This window comes from Cyrtonyx montezumae, unplaced genomic scaffold, assembly GCF_038088225.1.
Source record: "Cyrtonyx montezumae isolate F1298 unplaced genomic scaffold, pur_monq_1.0 scaffold_2, whole genome shotgun sequence".
Taxonomy (NCBI): Eukaryota; Metazoa; Chordata; class Aves; order Galliformes; family Odontophoridae; genus Cyrtonyx; species Cyrtonyx montezumae.
In genome coordinates, this window is record NW_027071936.1 from 41,470,262 (window position 1) to 41,491,147 (window position 20,886).

General features: G+C 37.5%; 2 protein-coding genes across 4 annotated transcripts in view; one reads left to right on the top strand and one right to left on the bottom strand.

The window, feature by feature from the left end:
- MTMR7 (myotubularin related protein 7) overlaps positions 1–2,936 on the top strand; it is a 36,657-nt gene extending 33,721 nt beyond the window's left edge. The window contains exons 13-14 of the mRNA XM_065736986.1: positions 1,533–1,659; positions 2,114–2,936. Of these exons, the coding sequence (XP_065593058.1) occupies positions 1,533–1,659; positions 2,114–2,473 (487 nt within the window). The 3' untranslated portion in view covers positions 2,474–2,936. The remainder of the gene's footprint in view (positions 1–1,532; positions 1,660–2,113) is intronic.
- A 6,283-nt stretch (positions 2,937–9,219) lies between these two features.
- Positions 9,220–20,773, bottom strand: VPS37A (VPS37A subunit of ESCRT-I). Of its 3 annotated transcripts, none has more exons than XM_065736988.1 (12): positions 20,576–20,773; positions 18,102–18,176; positions 17,118–17,232; positions 16,101–16,201; positions 14,985–15,201; positions 13,905–13,975; positions 12,328–12,455; positions 12,186–12,244; positions 12,031–12,099; positions 10,959–11,102; positions 10,163–10,243; positions 9,220–9,950 (listed from the first exon to the last, which is right to left on the bottom strand). In XM_065736988.1, exons 1-11 carry the CDS (start codon positions 20,701–20,703, stop codon positions 10,163–10,165), a joined length of 1,188 nt encoding a protein of 395 aa, XP_065593060.1. In that variant the 5' UTR covers positions 20,704–20,773; the 3' UTR covers positions 9,220–9,950. The 3 variants fall into 3 exon arrangements, with proteins under 3 accessions (XP_065593060.1, XP_065593059.1, XP_065593061.1); XM_065736987.1 differs by having other exon boundaries at positions 20,589–20,771; XM_065736989.1 differs by having other exon boundaries at positions 18,102–18,168; positions 20,576–20,687.
- Between the last annotated feature and the right edge of the window lie 113 nt (positions 20,774–20,886).

Genomic DNA, 20,886 nt, shown 5'->3' on the forward strand with positions numbered 1-20,886 from the left:
TCCTAAGCAAGGCTTTGGGCATAACAGCCAAGCCAAAAGGTGGAAGATGGGAGAGGGGGGAGCACACCATTACAGTTGTGTTAGTACAGAACATAATGCCTTTCTATTTATGATTCTGTAAGAAAATGTATGGAAACTGAATTCAGGTTCAAATGCAGTGTGTCTCTTCTTTGCATGCTCAGTCAGCCAACACCTCTGCAGTGTTCCACAGCAGAGTATTAGTCTGAAAAGAAGCTTAAGATTAGAGCTATATTGATAGTTGCATGCCCTAATTTTGTGGTTACTCACATCTTCCACTGGGAAGCAGCTATTTCAGTTCTGTTATCATCAATGTTTTCTAAATTTAAGTTTAAACTTCTTCCATTTGAGACTTCAAAATGATAATTTGATACAGTTTAATTGCTAAGCCAAGCATTCAGGAAAAAAATAAAAAAGGCAGGCTTTCTCCATGTTGTCATTTTAAAAAGTACACCTGTTGTGTATACTTCAAAGGTTTTGTTGTTTTTTTTCTTCAAAATTTAACAATACCTAATAAATTTCAAAATGCTCATATTGACATCCTGACTCAAGTAATTAATTGCGCCATTGATCTTAAAATAAGGAGAACTTGATTAGAATTACACAAGAAACATGACTTAAGCAAAAACAATAAGCTTATTTTCTAATAGCAAGTAAAATCTCTTGCTAAAATAAATACCCTAAATGACAGGAACTGAGTTTTTCACATCTGCTGTCCCAGGTCATAGTCATTTTAAAACACTTTAAAAATAGCCATTAATCTCATTCTTTGGTATAGTGAGATTTATAAAAGAAATACTGATACTCACTGGCTTAGTAATCCAGTTGATTTTAATTGAATTACTTGGTTGCGTGAGGATTTCCAAACATGAGCTATCAGATGATAAACTTAGGGAAGAATGTGACTTAAATAATGTACTATTAGGATAGGAATAATAGCTTGTTGGCTTGGCAGCTTCATCCAAGGGCAGGTCTCTCTGTTACTTAACCTGTCTGCTGAACTACTTATGCTTGCAAAGTCAGCTTCTGGCCACGTGTTCTGAGGAAAACAGAAATGTGCTACAGCAAGCTACAGACTTGAGTTTGAGTTCTTTTCTTTGAAAAATAGCTCCATGCTCCAAAGCGATGCAATGTAAGTAGCACAAAGTACCATAGCAAAAGTCTGTGTTACTCTTGGAGGACACATGTTCTTCTGATAAGCTGTGCCATTGCTTATCCGTAATGTCCTGAATTGCTGAAAGCCTGAATCAGTGAATCACCCAGAGCCGTGTGATCTAAGTCATTCACCTTTCTCTCTGTTGTATACAGTAAGTGGTTCAAGCTCTGCCCACTGATTTGCATCTTCATCATAGACCCAAAGTAAATGAACCATAAACTTTATCAAATATTTAATGAGTGTATGCAATATGTGTACACATTCCAGCACAGTTGGGGAAAAAAGGCTGGAAAAATTGCATGTATTTAAGTCTTCTGAAGCCATCTCACAAGATTCCCGACCTCCCCATCAATTTCAGATTCTGGAGTGGTATGTACAACCGCTTTGAGAAGGGGCTGCATCCTCGACAGTCAGTGATTGATTATCTGATGGCAGTGAAGGAGGAGACTCAACAGCTGGAAGAAGAGCTGACAGTCTTAGGAGAGGTAATAAACACATTAAAATCTGGGACATTCAGATCTAATGGCAAATGAAACCCAGCTCCACGTGTGGAAGGATCTCCTACACACTATATCCATTTCTGGCATGACAATATCCAGTCATCATCCATGTCCTCACATGAATTGATAGGAATGTTTTGCTTTTGGCATTCATAAGACACAAAGGTAGACTTCTTTCTTTAAGGAAAAAAATCACCTGATGGTGGACAAATATTATTCTTTAAATAATTTTTTTATCTTTCTGTAACTCAGTTCTGCATCAGTTTGTGACAGCATTGTGCCATTTCCACACTCCACAAGTAGGCAAGTTTATAGGGTTCCACTTGGCTTGAGTTCTCAACTTAGTTTCTTTTTCTTTGTTTTTTTCAAAAGGTAAAGACAAAAGGAAAACTGAATCCTAAATGTGTGCATGTAATACATACTCTCTCCTTTATTTCAGAGATTGGCAAACCTTCAAAAATTGCAATTAAATGGGAATAAAGTCAAGAGTAAGCAGCAAGACCGAAGCAAGGAGTTAGTGCTTTCTGCTTCCAACAACAGCATCGCTAACACTCCCCAGGAGTACAGCATCGATCTGAAGTCATTCCCATCCCGGAGCCCTTCACAAGGGGATGAAGAAGATTCAGCCTTGATTTTGACACAGGACAACCTGAAAAGCTCTGATCCTGACCTCTCAGCTAACAGTGACCAGGAGTCTGGGGTGGAGGACTTAAGCTGTCGGTCCCCAAGTGGGGGTGGCTGCTTGCCTAGTGAAGACAGTGGCAAGGATTCAGATGAAGCTGCATGCCTGGCAGTCTGAAACGCCTTCACAGCAGCAAGGATATAGATGCTGTTGAGTCCTTTATGGTGTGGAGTGACAACTTTTAATCAGACAAAGAATGGGAATTGTCTGTGGCCTGAAGAAATAATCCAAAGAAAGGGAACTGTGCAATTCTGTAAGTAAAGATTAAGCAGAACAAGCCATCATTAGTTTTAAGACACAATGCTAACAAAAGGTAATCTCTGATGTTATGAATATTTATTTAAGCCAATATGGTGTTTCTTTTCACTTTATCAATGCTGTGCATAATTATTCCTTACTGTGTACATTCCCATAATTATTTATTGTACAAAATAATAGTTATTCTCCAAAAATACAGAATTCCAAAGTAATCTATGTATGGACAAAGTTGAAGGCTCATTAGCACTAGGCTTACTGGTGAATTAGTAAAAACTTATTTTTGTAATTTTTTTGCCATTGGACACACTATATATTCTTTTTTTTTTCCCCATGAGCAGTGTTGCTTTTTGAACTCCAACAACTATTTCCCATTTTCTCCTACTACAGCCCATTTTCTCCTACTACAGGCATTATAAACCTAGCAAATGAACACATCTGCTTAAGGGGACAAAGCAGCATTGAGCCCAAAGAAAGATTCCTTAGTAAGCAGCAGCTGCTGCACGTGACTGCGTCCCATTGGTGCTTGATTCTCAACTAGCGCTGAAAGTTCAGAAGTTTCTGTGAGTAAAACTTCCATCAGTATAACAACACTTAATCTTTGTGGCAGAAAATTCCTGTTAAAATGAAAGATGTTAGGCTGTAAAATTCTGAACACAATAAAAATCCTAAGTCTCAAGTCTATTTTGATACCTGTTCATCAATGTTATTTCAGAGAGAGTAAGACACGTACGCTGTACAGGCCATAAGGAGTCCAAACTCACTCATAATTTATATAAGTACTACTCCAAATTCAGAATTAAAGAAAGGTTATCGCCATAGAGTAATTCCTATGAAGAATATTTCTTCCAATTTTTATTGTTCAAAATACAAAACCAAGGTGTTTTTATCTGTTATCTGCATGCAAAAATTCTCTTTTTAGCATTTGCCAACCTCAAAAGAGCATAGCAATGCTAATTTAAGAAAAGGACTAATTCAAAGTATTTATTTTCTAATATTAAAGATGGAGTAGAACAACACATCGGGAAATATAATCTCAAGTTTGGTTTTATAATTTTCAATTAGGTACAGTAGTTTTTGTAATCATAGATATGGAAGTAACCCACATAGGATGTTTTGAAACACACTAAAAGGCCTCCACATCAAGCTGCAGTGCTTCCAAGTCTTTCCCCTCCCCCCCTTCTATTTAAGCAAGCAGTTAGAAGTATAATTCTTGTTGCTCCTACTGGCTTGGAGGCAGTGATGTGGTACTGAGCTCAGTGAAGCAAAGCATGGTAGTAATGTAAGTTTACTTTGATTGCGCTTCATACTTCTCCTTGAAGTACAGATTTACTTGCTGAATTATATAAATATACCTCAGTTCAGAAACTTTAGATTTTCTTAGTCTGTTTGCTTTTGTGGGATATCTTTTCACTTTGTTCTAAGAACTTCTTATAAAAAAATGAGTACTTAAACTTCAGTATTATTAATATTCTCTTATGGAAGTTGTCTTTGAACAGCAAGATTTATCTTACTGCTGCATTGGGAAGGCCAATCCTCAGTTTGATATATTAGTCACTCAATTAAGAAGAGGGCTATGATAAATTACATGCTGCTGAGAATCTATATCTATATAAGCCTTCTCATTTTTAATCTTCATGGCTTTTTAATAAATGAGTATCCTGATTTTAATTGTACTTTTAATAATGTTTAATATTTTGAATGTAGCCCGTCAAATTTACGGTACTGACAGGTTTTGAAGGGGTTTTCTCAAAGTAAAGAAACATGGCTGTCAAGTCAGCATTGAAAACAAAATATGTACAACTATTCCTCATAAAAATGAGTTTGAGACTGGGTGATATTATTTCACATCTTTAAAATGTAGAACTGCATATCATATTATTGTACCGTATTAGACATGCCTAGAAACAAATGCAGGACAGGAAAAAAAATATATATATATATAATTTGCAAACTCAAAGTACTATCTTCATGTTGCTTATGCAATTCCTTGTAACTGGCTTTACCAGCTGAAATGCCAACATACTAACATTTTAAATGAAGTTTCTGCTTCACAGTCTGCTGTGATGTCTTTGAATCCATGGAATTTTGCATTAGTTACTATTGTTTTAATTGCAATGTTATGTATTTGTGACATTATTTGTGCTGAGAAACACTTCCAAATAAATATTTAGGTGGTGTATAGATGGTTAAATTATTTCATAATCCCGAATTAAATTACAGTTTGCTTCCCTAATTTCTGTAATGAGGTCAAGGAAGGCTTTTTATTTTTCACATGTGAATCAAGCTTTTAAGCTGCTGTGAATTAACTTGAATTGATTACATGGGAATCTTCTTTAATTCTTTTAGGGAATGTAGAATATGAAGGATGTGGAAATCACACTGAATTACTGTAATTTCTTGGAGCCTTGTAGGAATCCTCCCCTCTTGCAAATTTGGCGTGAGCCAAGGAATAATTTGTAATAGGACACACAAGCATAACAAACAGCTGGGAAGAAGGGATTAGAAGAGCATTATAGGTTTCTGCAGTGTAATTTTAGCCTCTATTCATGGTGTTCTTTAGTAGGAAAATATGTACCTAAAGGACACTGAAGTTAACAGGATCAAAGAGTGAATCCAATAAACAATCTCTGGCTGAAGAACAAAGAAAATTGATTGACCAGCTACTTCTAGTGGTAGCTTTACACACAACATCAACAAAGGTAATAAGTTGGCAAGTGATTGTGAAAAGCTGAGAAATAAGAAATAAAGTTGGAAGAGACAGCTTAGGGGGAAGGATCTCAGCAAAAGCAAGGAAGAGGAAGGAAAGCTCTTCATAAAACTTGAGTGGGCAAACTACATTCTTTGAAGGTAAGGTCAAGTTACAGGAAGTTCACATAGCATAAAAGATGTTTGACAATACAAATATTACAATAATTAAAATGGCAGTAACAAAGAGGTGCCCTCTGCCTAGAAGATTTCACCATGAGTACAGCAAACCTGTGTTGAGAATGGCCAGAAATGTTGCCAGAGAACTGGAAGACAGAACAGAATATTAAAATAAGCATTTACCTTATATTATTTAGTCTGCCAATAAGACACTAGGAGGCAGTAAATAATGCTATTTTAAAACGTAGTGGTTTTCTCATATAAAGCATAATGTAAAATAATCTAACTAAACTTTATTGATTCACTGAAGTGACTGAATTGAAGCAAAGACTTGTTTTTAAGTCTACTCGTTCCTGAAGTATTCTGAACAATGTACTGCATTCAATGACTAAAAATTGCAGACACTTTCATACTGTTATGGTACTCACTTATTACCTGTATGCAGGCTTTCTCTGTAGCTTATTACTATATATAAATTTGATTTCTACGGCTGTCTGATCAAGCTAAAAAATTTAAAAAAGCATTAACTAGAGCCGCAATATGGGTTTACAAAACCCATTTTAATGAAGAAGGCTCCAGGAATTACTACAGTTTAAAGAGTTAAACTAGAACAGCTAAGAACACTGCATACCATGAATGAAAGTTTGTCTTTTTGAGTAGTTTCTGCACCACCACTTTCCAGCACAATTCTGTATCTACCTTCTGTACCTACCCAATAACTGAAATGCACAAATCTATCCATAATTTGAGACAACTATCAAATTTGTTTAAAATCCCATAAGCCTTTATTTGTAAGTTTGACACAGTACAGTATTTATTATTCAGAGTAATGTACACAATAAGGCTGAAACAGCTGACTTTAACTGTGTTGCCAGTGTTTTATTTCAGCTTTATCTCTCTTAGGAGACAATTTCTTGTCTTGAGAGGGAGTAATAAGAACTTAAACAGAAACAAGACTAAAAGATTTCTAACGTCTGCATTTGGTCAAGGTCCAACGTGGCAAAGCTGCAGGAGCATGTACAGAACAAACAAGACAATTATAGATTAGATATTACTTAGAACTGATTTATATGGTCTTTTGCTTGTAGTGTTGGTTAGCATAACCATACATATCTGACAGTCCCTGTCTTTCAGAAAGGCTTAGCATGTCAAATAAGCTGTGAAATCTAGAAGTTTCTTCTATAATCTCCAACAGAACCTACCATTAACAACATTGTACGCAATATCCCCCTACAGTGAACCTTAATTGATTTCAGACATGTTCTAACATTTCTCTGGTCTGCAATACCATCAAGTTACAATTGCTATATGGAAATAAGTTCAGGATTTAGGAAGCCTCTTGCCAAAAGGACTAAAATCAGCTACAGAAAAATAAAAAACAAAAACCTATGCAAATAAGATCAGGTACTACAACAGGTAAAACCAGGCTCAGTGAGCAGTTACAATACAGAATGGGCCATTGCTTCCACCCCAAACTACTAGAACACCAAAGACAAGTCACCTCCTTATTCTGACATTTCTTACTCACTTATTTCACTTTTTTATTTGGCAGAACACCTCACAATGGGTGTGACACAGGGGAAGGTCTTCAGAAACCAATCACTGTATGCCCCCTACTTACTCCAGACTGCTTAACACATTTCAAAAGATTCTAGGATGTGCATCTAACAGCAGCTTCAATCCTCTTACACTTCATAGGAAATTGCTTAAAGCTCAATTTACAAATACACCTCACATTTCTGCAAAATAAGGTAAGGAACATGCTTCACCATGAACTACCAGCCAGTTGCCTCTGACAAGATTAATTATTAGTGTTTTATTATATCTGCTGGTGACAGTATGAAGGCTAGCTTGAAGGAAAAGTTTGCATTGGCACAACTAGTATTAGACTAAAAGAAAAATGAAAGAAAATGAAAAGCAACACTGAGAAAAACAGCAGCAAACTGACAAATCCTGTAAGAGCCAGAAGCAGGCTGGCCATTTCTATTTATTTTACAGGATATCTCTAATTGACCAAGTATGTCACTGATGGATTCAGTGTTTCATGCTTCTTTTCTAAAGAATGGGTTTTGACTACTTAAAAAAAAATCCTAAACACAGAAACAACAATATGAGAGAGAAAATGAAAAAAGGAGAATAGAAAGGACTTCAGATTTCCACATCCCTGTGAAAGAAACACTGCATGGAACACTGACATTTTAAGACTCTCCTTCACTGCCATCAGGTCTCTATGGAGGAATCTTGCATTTCTAAGTGCTGTCTCTTGAAAAACAGAACTAATCTAAGAGAAAAAACTCAAGTGTTGAAAACTCTTACTAGTTCAAGAAGCAATTCCCCTAAAAGTGACCTGGCTGTAGAGTTCAGTCATTACAGAAGAGCACCATAATATGTAACATTCAACAGAAGGCGGCAAATGAGGACAGAAGCCTGCAATTCCATAGCATTACAAAATATGTAAGGAAAATAGCTGTCCAACTGAGGAAGAGCTGCAGAAACCACATTACTGGGAGATCTGTGTCCAAAGCCTTTTGAAAACCTTTCGTGCAAGCCAAGCTTGCGTTAAATTAGGGGTTTAGTTATCAAATTAGCAGAAGTACTACATCCATATAAAAGCACTATTATGCACAGCCAGTGGAATTTATTTCTAAAGATATTCTGTACATTATTGCTTAATCAGTGGCACTTACAATTAATTTTTTCTTCAGGCACATATATATCTTTTTTGATTTGGATCACAGTTGTATTTTATTGGGACATCCAATCAGAATTTGGGCTAGCTTTACAAGAAAAAACAACCTCATCAAACACCAGTAATACATACGCCATGAAAGGTGGTAGCTTAAGACAAACAACTACAATATTGTAAAGTACAGCAGGACTGATATTAATGCTCCATTCAAACAGTCACTAGCCTCTGGTATTGACTTCTTGCAACTAAGTTTGTCATCATTTTTCTTATCTTCAAATGTACTCACTTTTCTCTAATTCCAAAGAAATACCCTACCTCATTTTGCCAGTATTGAGTTTAGGACCGATAGAAGATTAGTGGCAAGGTACTCTACTGAACTGACCTTCCAACCTAAATGATTTTATGACCTCCTTTAAACTGAGCCTTGAAACTGTGATGCTTTGTGGCTAGGTAACACAGAGCAGTATCTAAGACATCATTGTTTCCTGGTAAGGAAGGAGCAGACTCCCTGACAGTGATTTATTCGGTTCTTTACCATAGTTCTCTCCAGAAACTGTACTTTTGTTCTTCTGGAACTTCATAATCTGCATGGAAATCTAATCCACCGATAAGAACAATAATTTGCCTTTTTGCAAGAGCAAGAAAGAATACACATGCATGTGCTGAGGGGTTGTATTTTTCTCCTACAGAATACTGCATTTGTTCTTAGCCATTCTCATTTAACACATGCTCACACTTAAAATAATAATAATAATAATAAAGAAAACAAAAATGTCTAACCTGAGACAAGATTCAGTGATTAAAGGGCTGACTTAAGGCTCACTTCCAAGTTTTAGCATTGGCCTTAACACAACACACAACCTAACCACAGCCAAATCAGTTCCTTTGTTCCTTAAAAATAGGAGAGGGTAACTACTACTTCACAAACAACTTCAGAATTAGATTTTGTACTGTCTTTGAGCTCTTCACACACAGTCACATTGCATAAAAGATGAACTAGAAGATAATCTAATTTGTTTCTCAATAAGTAAAAACGAACATGAAAATGAAATCGTTAGATGAAATTGTGTTTAATTACAGTGCTAGGTACCAGGCCACACCTGAAATCAAGTGCATCGGTGCTACTGAGCAACATACCACATCTACACAGAGATCATTCATTCCATTTCGTTTCCAATATACTTAATTCCAACATAACCTTTGCTTAATCCAGATCTGCTCATCCAAAACAGAGCACAGGCTATAATTAGTTTTGTGTTATCACTTAAAAGTAACAAAAATTGTTCTTAAACATTTTGGCTTCAAGAAAAGACAGCTTGTGAATTTACTATCTCCGATTATGAACTTCTTCAGTTTCCAAAACTCTATCACCATTTATCTCAAACTCCTCCACAGATCAAGCCAAATCAGTTTCAATTTCAAAATACAAAAGATATGAATTATGCTTTTATAAAAATGTAAAAAGCTAGTCAAAATTACATATTTAGATATTTAATCTTTGAAGAATGGGGTATAGCAGCAGGAACTTAAATATAATAAGAACTATCAACAATAAATACAAGAAATTAGTGCAAAGTTTGCAATAGAAGGATTCTTGAGTACAATGAGAATATAAAGAGACATTCTAATTTGTACAAAAACAGTCCCAGCTCTGTATACAATCTCTTCTATAAATACAACCACATAAGATGAAATGCTTATTTGCAAATAATAGCTATTAAAAAGTGTGCTTTACTGGGTTTTTTTTCACTCTTCTGTTGGCAGGTGTAGTTTGCAAGAAACCTGTAAAGACAGATTTCCATAATTAGATATTTAAACTCCTCCAGAAATTGTGTTTTAAATTTAATGAACTGGTGCAGCACACTTTATTCCCAAGCAGACCATTAATAAAACACTAGGCATTATAACAAATCTGTTGCAGTTAGCAGTTTATGTGTAATAATGTGGTAGATTAAAAACATTGGTTCATCACAAATATGGAAACAGCATTTTACCTATAGTGGTGCATGAAATTGGCTGTGCATTGCTATTGCCTGTTGAAGTTTTTCTTCTTTGGCTCGTCTACAGTGGCAGAGCTGGAAAACAAGAGACAGAAGAGACAGTTCTGAACGGAACTCTGCACAACACATACTGCATACCATACACATACTCTTTAATGACTTAGCTACTTTACAGGCTCTTTAGCAAGGGAGAGACCTGTGAACCTCCCTTCAAAACTTGAGGCTGAACAACTGTACATATTGGTAACACTGTTCCATCCACAACTGCATACCTGAAAAACATTTCCTTTATTATGAAATGCATTTATCAGGTACCTTTAAAGAAAGGTACACTACACAGTAAGTTGCACTTAACTCTGCATGAGTAGTGGCTTTTGACCATGCTACTTCCTTGGTGATAGCTGTCAAAAGACTAATTAGTTTAAGAACTTACAATGATTAATTTATTAATTACAACATGTAAGCTTCCCAAATTTAAAACTGCCTATGTGGCTATGTTCCTTATATCTATAGAGAATACAGGGAAAACTGGCACAAAAATACCCCCAAGAGCACAGGCAAAGGTCTAGTACAGGAGATCTTTTCATTCCTGCCTTGAATATACATGTATCCAGAACACTGATCCCATTTTAAATAGATTGAAAACTTTCCTTGGAGCTGGCTAAAGCACCCTTGAATCATAGGACTACTCAAAGTCTGTCTTAATTTATTACCTATATACTGTATACTGTACTATATACTGTATATCTCTCAGATTAGAATGACCATGATAGAATGTTATTTTATATACCGTTCTCTTTTCCATGAAACTACTAAGAAAGTCATCTATTTCTGTTTTGCCTTCCAAGAAGTCTTCTGCAATAGTGTCAGATTCCTCTTCAGCTTCATGAGCAGCTACTTTAAGTCTGGCTTGCAGAGCACTTGGACTGCAACTCTAAGCAAATAAAAATGTCTATTAGTACTGTATTGCCCATCAAAATCCACATTTCCGAGAAGAAGAAAGATAGATGACTGAAACATGGAAAAGTGAATAATACAGAATCACAGAATTGTAGGGGTTGGAGTCCACCCCCCTGCCAAAGCAGCTCCCTAGCCCAGGTTGCACAGGTAAGGGTCCAGGCGGGTCTTGAACATCCCCACTCCACCACCTCTCTTCTCTGTGCAGCCTGTGCCAGTGCTCCGTCACCCTCACTGTGAAGAATTTCCCATGCACATTTGTGTGGAATTTCCTGTATGTCAATTTGTAGACCATTTCCCCTTGTCCTTTTGCACGCACCACTGAAGAGTCTGGCCTCATCCCTCTGCCTCCCGCACTTTAGATATCTATACACGTGGATCAGATCCTCTCTTGAGTCTTGTCTTCTCAGAGCTGAACAGACCCAGGTTGCTCAGCCCTTCCTCGTAAGAGGTGTTCCAGGCCCTTTATCATTTTTGTGGCCCTATGTTTTACTACATGAAAGTCTAAGTGACCAAATGAATCTCCACCTCTATGAAACAGCATAGTGGGATTTGATGGCAGAAGCCATTATGACAGCATATATAATCTATGGGTACAATACTTAAAACCTTCTTTAGAAGTACTTTTACTATTAATACTCTTTGCCCCAGTATTTAAGAGCAGCTCTAAAGGCTCATCATACCCCTGTCCAACTCTGTTTCTGCAGTACTGTAAGAAAAATAGCAGTGCAATTTTAACATTATTTTGCTCTCAATCCAGTTGTAACTTCACACCATTTTATTTCATGTTTAAAGTGAATCTTGTTATTTCACATAAAATTAGAATTTAATCAGAATAATCTGTTTGGATAGAGATACAAATCAAAACCTAGGTTTAGTGAAGTATTCTTAAGAAGAGATTATACCTCACTAAGTTCATGCTGTCTTTGCATCTTTTTTTCAAACGCTGCTTTCATCTGCGTTAGTTGCTCGTACTGAAAGAAAGAAGAAAGAATGTTTTCCCCCTGAAAAACTAAGATATTACAACTAATTTCTGAAAAGGATTTTACTGCTCACTTACTTTATCCAACACTGTCTGTCTTTTTGCTTCTAGACTAGGCTCCAGCAACAAATTTTTTTCTGTAAAATAAAGTTGCTATTATTATTTTACAGGATTTAGTTCTCAGAGCAAAGCCAGGAATACTGATTTTTTGACATCTTACTTGCGAGCTCTTCAATGCTTTTCACTAACTCATCTCTATCAGTAATGACTTGCTTCAGTTGTGGTAGATTAACAAACTGTTCCAACAATACCTCCTCCTTCTCATTCATATTGGTCAGCTCTGATATACTACATTCAAACAGAAAGAAAACATTTAAAGTTAAAAATAAGCATTAAACGCGGAGTCTCTCATTTCTGCCAGAAGACAAAAGTTTGAGGAATTCACCAGCTTTTTATGTTTTCTCCTGGATTGCAAGCTCTACTATGCAGTGTGCTTAAAAAGTTCTGTATTAAGATGTATCTCATATTTCAAGCCTTTCTTCACAGTGGTTTTAGTGCTACTATGGTGGCAGTCCCTTCCTTAATACAATGTAGGAAAAAAGAAGATGGGAAGGTGCATGGCTTGAGACAGATACAGGGAGATTACCTACCAATTTCTATCAAATGCCAAACACACTCAACATGGAAAAAATATTTTAATTTAATGCCAGTTGAGTTAGGAGGTGAGAAACAAAGATAAAAACTTGTTCCCCTCTCCCTATGCTCAATTTCACTCTTTCATTCCCAACTCTTCCACTTGGCGTAACTGCATTACTGTTCATGACTTTTAAATACACTCATATTGCTGATAAATCCTTCAACTACATCCCTCTCATAGCCTGTACAAACTTTATGTTACATATTTAGGATGCTGCTAGAAGTTATAGCTGACTTAGCTAAATTCAACACAAGCTCTTTAGAAGGCGTCCAAGGAAGCTAACAAAGAAACAGAAGTTTTCCTTGCCAAAGTCTTTTCCTTCTTGAAAGGACACCGACAACAACATTGATAATAACCTATGACAAAAGCATAAAGATGCAAGGCCAAAAAAATGATCAAACTGACTTCCCAAAACTTCCAGAGTTTGTAATTAATTAGTATTGTGTTCAATCCCAGATAAGTGATTCAGAAGACCGTCTCAGTACGCCTGAGGGAGTTGCTGGGAAAAGTAACTGACGCAATGTTTGAAATGTGGTAAGATATATTATGCAAATATTTTCATCAAAATAAGTGTATGAATTATTCAGATAAGACAGTGATTCACCCTGGGACAGCTGGCACCTAACCACTTGGATTTATTGAATCCAACCCTGCTGCAAATGGTGAGCTGCTCACAAAGTAGTCTCCATTGTTTACCTTTTGCTTCTGCCCAACCATTTAAGAGAAGGTCATTTCTGAACTAGTTTCAAGTCTATTTTCCCACCCCTTTTCTATCTAGAAATTTCCTCCTACTGTTTTAGCAGCAACTAAGTCTTCAGTGAACCCCCAAAGACAGCAGAATACTGACATTTAAGGAAAACAGAAGTAAATGCTCTTTTTTCTGGTGTTGAATCCTTAAGTACTGTTCCCACTGAGAATACCTTAAAAAATAAGCCTGTCTGAATACAAGACTGGCTTACTTTCTCATTGTGTAATTTTAGTAACTGGTAGCAGTCCTATTTATCATTTCCACAAAGACCTTTCAGTGATATATGCAGAATTATGAGCAAAATCACACACAGCGGTAATCACCTTCTAATGGCTATGGAAAAATCATTTACCTCAATTCCAAAAGTTCTGGAAAGGTATCAGGAACATCAGGCATCTTGTAAGTAAATCCATTCTGGCCAACCTAATTGGAATTTTAGAAACGATTAGCAGATTTTATGAGTGATTACTTGGTAGATAACCTGATTAATCCAAAACTAGAGGTGAATGTTTGCCAGCAACCAGTAAAATTGGAAAAGTAACAAGCAACTGTAACACTATCTCTAAACAGGGGAAGTCTCAACTCAACCATCACAACAAAACAGTAAGGGATATCTGAGGTGGCCTACTATCAAAAAAGAGTCAATTTTGGAAGAAAAAAACATATTGTTTTGCTAAGTCATCAATTTCACAAGAGTCAAATGACCCAGGAAACACACAAGAGGAGTATAGCTCAGGGAACTGAAAACAGATAAAAGAAACTGACGTTCTGATTTCCTGCATGACTTTCCCTCCTATCCTGCCTAGAAGGTCTATAGAGGGGAAAAAAAAAAATCTGTCTTCAAAGGTAGAAATTTTCATTTCTACAAAACTAGAACCGTCTTCCAAGATGAGAAAAGCTTTTCTTTTTCTCTATAGGCAGGGTTTTATTCTTGTGATGGGTAAAAGACTAAACATTTGGCTATCAAGTACCTTTTTTGGAAGGTACTAAAAAAAAAATCCTTCCAGATCGAAGAAGTTTGAGAAGCGTGCAAGTACACACACTCAGATCCATGAAGAGTAGCTATTTGAAGCAGAAAAATAAGAACCTCTTCATGTTCTACACATGACCACTTGACACTGCACACTGTTCTCACCAGACAGCTTTTGGGCAGGAAATCTTGTACAGAAAAGCACCTCATTTTTTGTATCTCGATAAACAGTCACAGCTGCAGGGAAGAGTGCAGCATAATTCTAGTTCACTGAAACTCAAGAAGAAACATGTTTGGCTTCAAGCTTGTTCTAAAAAATCTTCATCACAACCAAAATTACAGTTTCATTTCCCTAGCACCAGCAAAACAATTGTTAGAGTTTTCTGGCAATGCCTTGTGTGTCTTTCAGTGGACTTGCACCCAGTATCTGATAGCTTAAGCAGTGAATGTCAACACACAGACCTGAAGCACTATTTCTGCTGTTGGAACAGGTAGTGGCAGATCAGCAATCAAGCCATAAGAGGGAGCAGCAGGCTTGTCTGTAGTGTAGCTTGAAGAAACTGATTCAGAAACAGGCACAGGTGCCATTGTTCTACTTGTTTCATGAGGTGGGTATGGAGGAAGAAATGGAAACCCCTGAGGAGCATATGGAGGCATTCCAGCTGGTTTGCTGTAAAGGCTAAAAACAAACAAAATCCATGGCTGTCAGCAAACAGCTGCTTAGAGCACTTCTCTTATCATTTGTATTACAATTGCTAGACCACAGACAAGACATACCATTGAATTTTCAACTCCATAAACAACTTAGCATTTTCTGCTCTCATTTACTTCTAACATAAAAAGAATATTGTTGTGGAACATATACTTTGAGCAGAAAAAAATGCACACACTCTTAATTCTAATAAAACAACTTCTCAAACACTAACTAAAACATAAGTTTATATTATCTACATCTTAAAATCCTGAGAAATGCATGTCATTCATTAGTTATTGCTTACAATATAGAATGTAACAGCTTTGACAATACCTTCATAACTAGTTTTCAATAACATGATTTTTTAAATTCATAGCTGCAGCTTCATCTAATCTCAATATCACTGTCAGCCCTAAAAAGCACTGTGGTACAGACGAAGCTGCAATGTCTCAGGCTACTTCTGCATATTTAATATGATTATTTAAAAATGCACAGTTGCACATGTGCAACAGAAAACTACCTCCAAGCCTGAGAAACTATGAAAAATACAGAGAAACACCACTCTCAGTTGATGGTGTAAAGCAAATGCAAGATTTTATCTTTTGTAAATATTAGCACACTTTCAAGAAAACAGAAGTACATAAAATATATCGCCATATAAATCCAACCAAGTCTACTGTTTCTTCTCAAAATACTTAATGTGATCAAGCATACCCATCAGTTTGTGCAGGTGCAGCAGACATGTTTCTCCCATTAAACTCACTACATTTTTCCTGCCCTCCTAATATTCAGTTTTGTAATTTTAAGCTGACTTTATTATACATGATTACGTATCATTATAGATATTTATTGTATGTATTATATGTATCATTATAAATACTTACTATGGAAATGATGTTGAACTAGGAGCCAAGACTGGTGGATTTTTCCAAAACTCATCCAGTAAACTTTGAATAATTTTTCCAAGATCTGAGTGCATTGTAAACTAGTATTAACGAAAAAAAATAATAATAATTAAAGCTAGGTGAAGAAGCAAAAATATTCCTGGAATCTAGCAGTTATAAACTATGATGAACACGAACATTTTACTATGTCCACGTGACAATTCTGAAAGCCATTTCAGAAATACATTGCCTAATGTAAACTGCTTATGTACAACCACCAAATGCTTTAAGTGGCAAAGCCACTCAGAAGAGAAACAGAAACTAGAAGTCCTTCTGCGTATTCCACTGTCAACAGGGAATCAATTAAATACGAATTTTCTGATGAACAATGAAAACTTAAATTAATGAGCTACAGTTAAAAAAAACCCACAAGATTTACATAAGAGATCAAAAACAGAATTAGTTGCATCATTCTGGAGATGTCACTCTAAATAAACAAACAAAAAAAAACAACAGACCCACCCCCAACAACATCATTATTGGTGCAGGGGGAAAAAGAAAAACAAAAAAAGAACAGCAAATGAAAATCCTGCATATTAGGGCAAAACTTTGGCATCTTTTCTAACGGGATTAGGGTTGAAAAAAGTATGTAACAGAACAGTCTGAAAACATATTTCTCACTAATTTGTGAGAAACTGTAGAGAAACTCAAACTGCGCTATTGGCACTAACAAGAAAAGAGACAGGAATTCTCTAAGCTATCTTAACTTAATTTTAACTCTGTGGAATACTCTACTCTTTAATAGGAATAAGAAGAACAAACAGTACTGAGCCTTTGTTTTCAAACCAAGAACACTTGAGAGGGATTAGGATCAACATTAGACCTTTCTTTAAAAAAAACAAAACAAAACACAAAAGAACAACACAAGTACTGTTAATAATCTACCATAACGTACTAAAATTGCAATTAATCGTACATGTGTGGAATTGTACATGTGGAAATACAAACCATACATACATTGTTTATTAATGGACCAGTCACATATACTCCCTGCTTGTCCATTAGATGATGTCTCACAGGTGGGAAAACACTGATGACTGGCTTTTCCTGAGGAAACTGAGGCGGAAGCAAGCTGTAAATACACGAATAACCATTACTACACTCCACAAAATATGCTTTAAAAAGGCTTCTTATGCAAAGAAAAAGCACAATAATTTACGTAACCTTACTCTTCTATGAAAACAGTTACAGAGAAATATAGTATGAAGTACAGGCGAGGATTATTCAGTTACAAGATCAGAAGTCATTAATGAAACTTCACAGACATTAGCATACTAGATTTTCATGGAACCAGAGAGCATTTACTGAGAACTGCAGAATAACAATGATGCATTTATGTCCACTGCAAAGGCAAAGCTATAATGTGTTGAGAATAGTTCCACACAAATTGTATTACTCTAAAGGCAGTGCAGTGTAGTTTGCAAGAATATCAGGTAAGTTAGCAAAACCACATGGCTGAGTAATAAAAATCTTGAGAACAGAATATTATCAACATTTACCAGAGCAGAAGCACCCCCCCAGCACAAGCAAATTCATAGAGCATATTATAACAAATCATTTTCAAACTATGAACCACAAGCTTCACTGTGGTAAGAGTTGATACCAGGAGTTAACAGCAGATCTGTCAGTTACTCTCTGTTTTCACCTGTCAGGGATTCAAAGACATCAGAAATCCTCACTGTTTTCCACTGCTCACTTTCAACTAAAAATATGCAGATACCTGAGGAACTGAGCACGGCAAAATATAATTATGCTTTGACCTGAGCATCTGCATCATGTTCAGAGCTAGTTTCACAGAGATTACTAAGACTACTAACACGAAGTTAGGAAATAGTTCCTGAAATGAGTTATGAGAAGGACCTACTTATGTTCCATTGATACTTTTGATGAGAAAATTGTAATTTTTAAGACGTGCATATAATGATATCCCAACCTACTTACATGTTAATATTAATTGTCAAGTTGTTGACAGTGAATGGCAGACGATATTCCACATCTTTCTGAATTTCTGCAATGCTGTCAAGAAAGAAATTGTTAGCATCCAACTTATGTTCAGTATGACAGCCTTGGTACCTATACTCTAAAAACAGGCAAGATCTCAGATGTTTTCTAATTAGTTTATTTTTTAAGAATGAAACTGAAAACTCTTGAAGAAGTTAATATGCTTCAGAATACTATATTGAATACTGAAGATAAAAGAAAAAAATTCGAACCTCAGCATTATCACAAACAGTACTAATACAGGCAGAGCAATGGTGCTGCCCACTGATCTGTCAGCAATCCCAGTTTATTTTTCACCCTGTGCACAACAAGGTATTGCTCCTCTACACTGCCTACAAACCAGTGTATAAAGGATAAATAACACTGATTGTTTCATTAATACAATAATAAATTATTTAATAGGTATATTTTTGTCTGCATACCTCAAGTTCTATCACTTACACTGATATACAAGAACTTTTACCTGGAGAAAAGCTACTTGCAAAAAAAAGAAGGCCCTAATCCAGGGACTATCAGGAGACAGACCCTCTGCAACCATCAAGAAACTTCTCACAAAAACTTATGAAAGTGAATTCAAATGTGCTCCTTCCAAGAAAAACTCCTTAAAATCAACTGCACCAGTTGATTTCAACATTCAAAACACTCTGTGATTTTATGCATAGGAAGAGTGTCTTGAAAGGCAGCAAAGAACACAAAGAACATGGAGGAGGAGATTTTGCTCAGATGCATAATTAACTGACAACACAAACATACCAAGGCTGAGATCAGGAAAGAAATGGCAAAAAAAATCAGCCTCACCTTATAATTCCTCAGTCAAACCAAAGCTTTGAAGCAGACTAGTTTCTCTGCCACGTTTCCTGCCTGCAATTGGTTACTAATATTTTTCTCCACAAGAAGTGCCCATGTAAGCAGAGGGAACACAGCTAGGATTGGTAATAATGGCAGCTGGGTGCTCCCAAAAAGTTTCATTGCACCCAAGTTCAGAAATACCCCTACATTCTCTGCCAGACACTCTTTTGTACAATTACCTCCTTTCCTCCCCCTCCCCCCCAAACAAACAAAAATACCAAAAACCTGCAAATCTATGTTAATTACAATGCTAGGCATGTTTTGCATCTATTCAAAGCATCATTTGCACGTGTAATTTGCAACTCTTGCTTTAAGAGCTTCAGGAATGAAGGGAGTAAGTTACAAATCCAGCTACTCACCACATTCAGGCAGCTTGACCTTATCCCTCACAAGAAAGTATCCACTCTCTCCGGGGATAACACATACTTTTTGAGGAAACTATCAGACATCAGCAGCAAACCAACCAGAGTTTAAGGTTCTCCTCTGGTACACCATGCACAGAAATCACCATTCTTCATTCTTAACTGAAGGATTCTCGCTGTAATCTCTCATGCTCCTACCCTTAAGATGCTGATATGTCAGCATAACATGATATATATACATCAAGCATGGTTATCACAGAATTTGAGGGGTTGGAAGGGACCTGTAAAGATCAAGGATTCTATTCCTCCCTGCCAAAGCAGCTCCCCAGACCAGGTTGCACAGGCAGGCATCCAGGCATGTCTTGAACATCTCCAGACCTCTCTGGACAGCGTGTTCCAGTGCTCCATCACCCTCATTGTGAAGAAATCCCCATGCACATTTGTGCAGAATTTCTTCTGCATCAGTTTGTGACTATTTCCCCTTGTCCTATCATGACATACTGAAGAGTCCAGCCTCATCCATTTGCCTCCTGCTCCTTAGATATTTAAGGATGTAGATCAGATCTCCTCTGAGTCTTCTTTTTTAAGGCTGAACAGACCCAGGTCTCAGCCTTTCCTCACAAAATAAAGGTGTTCCACACTCTTTATCATCTTTGTAGCCCTCCACTCTACTCTTTCAAGAAGATCCCCATCTTTTTCATTTTTGTATGTTTGTAAAAGGAGATGAGCACAGTTAACAGATTAGGAACACATGAAACTGAGTTGTGCTCTCAGAAGTTTCTAAGAAGAAAGGCCTATTACTGTAAAACTGCTGCTGCTGAACAGGAGAAACCCCGCCTACATATGCGGTGAGCACCAAGGGAAAACAAGCCTCTAGTAGAGCCAGCTCTTAGTGAGGTAAAGCTGTGCCTCAGCAGAACAGCTCCCAGAACTAGTAGGGCAGCCGTGCTACTGCTGCCAACACAGCCACAACTGACAGAACCTTTACATCCAATATTTGACCCTTTGCTTTCAACAAGTACACTCCCATAACCCGTCCCCAGGGAGCTCCCCTCTCCTCCCGCAGAGCAGGGCCGCGCAGCCGTCCCGTGCAAGCCAGCAGGGCCTCGCGAGGAGAATTCCGATTTCGGCCCGACGACGCTCCGGGGGTGAAGCCACACACAGGCCCAGACAGGGGTGCCCGACCCGGACGCAGCCACTCACGAGGCGTGCGCACCGCGCAGGGACTCGATCTGCCGCTGCTTCTGCTGCTGGAGACTGGTGAGGGCTGGCAGCGTGGCGGCAGACGAAGAGGCACCGCCGCCCTTGCCGAGAGGAAACAACCAGTTCATGGCCGCACCGCGGCCCGACGGGCGGCCGGACACCGGCGGAACCTCGGCCCGGCCTCCGCGCGCGCATGCGCACCTCACCGCCACCTCCTTCCCCCTGGCCCCCTCCTTCCGCTTCTTCCACGGCCGCGCGCGCCAGTTGCGTCATAGGCGCGCGCCGGCCCCATCAGAGAGGGAGGGCGGGGC

Excerpts from the sequence above, each read along its gene's own strand:
- VPS37A (XM_065736987.1), bottom strand. The coding sequence starts at position 20,770 with ATGCGCGCGCGGAGGCCGGGCCGAGGTTCCGCCGGTGTCCGGCCGCCC. Across the intron at positions 11,103-12,030 it reads GACAGCATGAACTTAGTGAG|AGTTGCAGTCCAAGTGCTCT; the intron begins GTATAATCTCTT and ends TTATTTGCTTAG. Across the intron at positions 10,244-10,958 it reads GTTTCATGGAAAAGAGAACG|CTCTGCCACTGTAGACGAGC; the intron begins GTATATAAAATA and ends CTTGTTTTCCAG.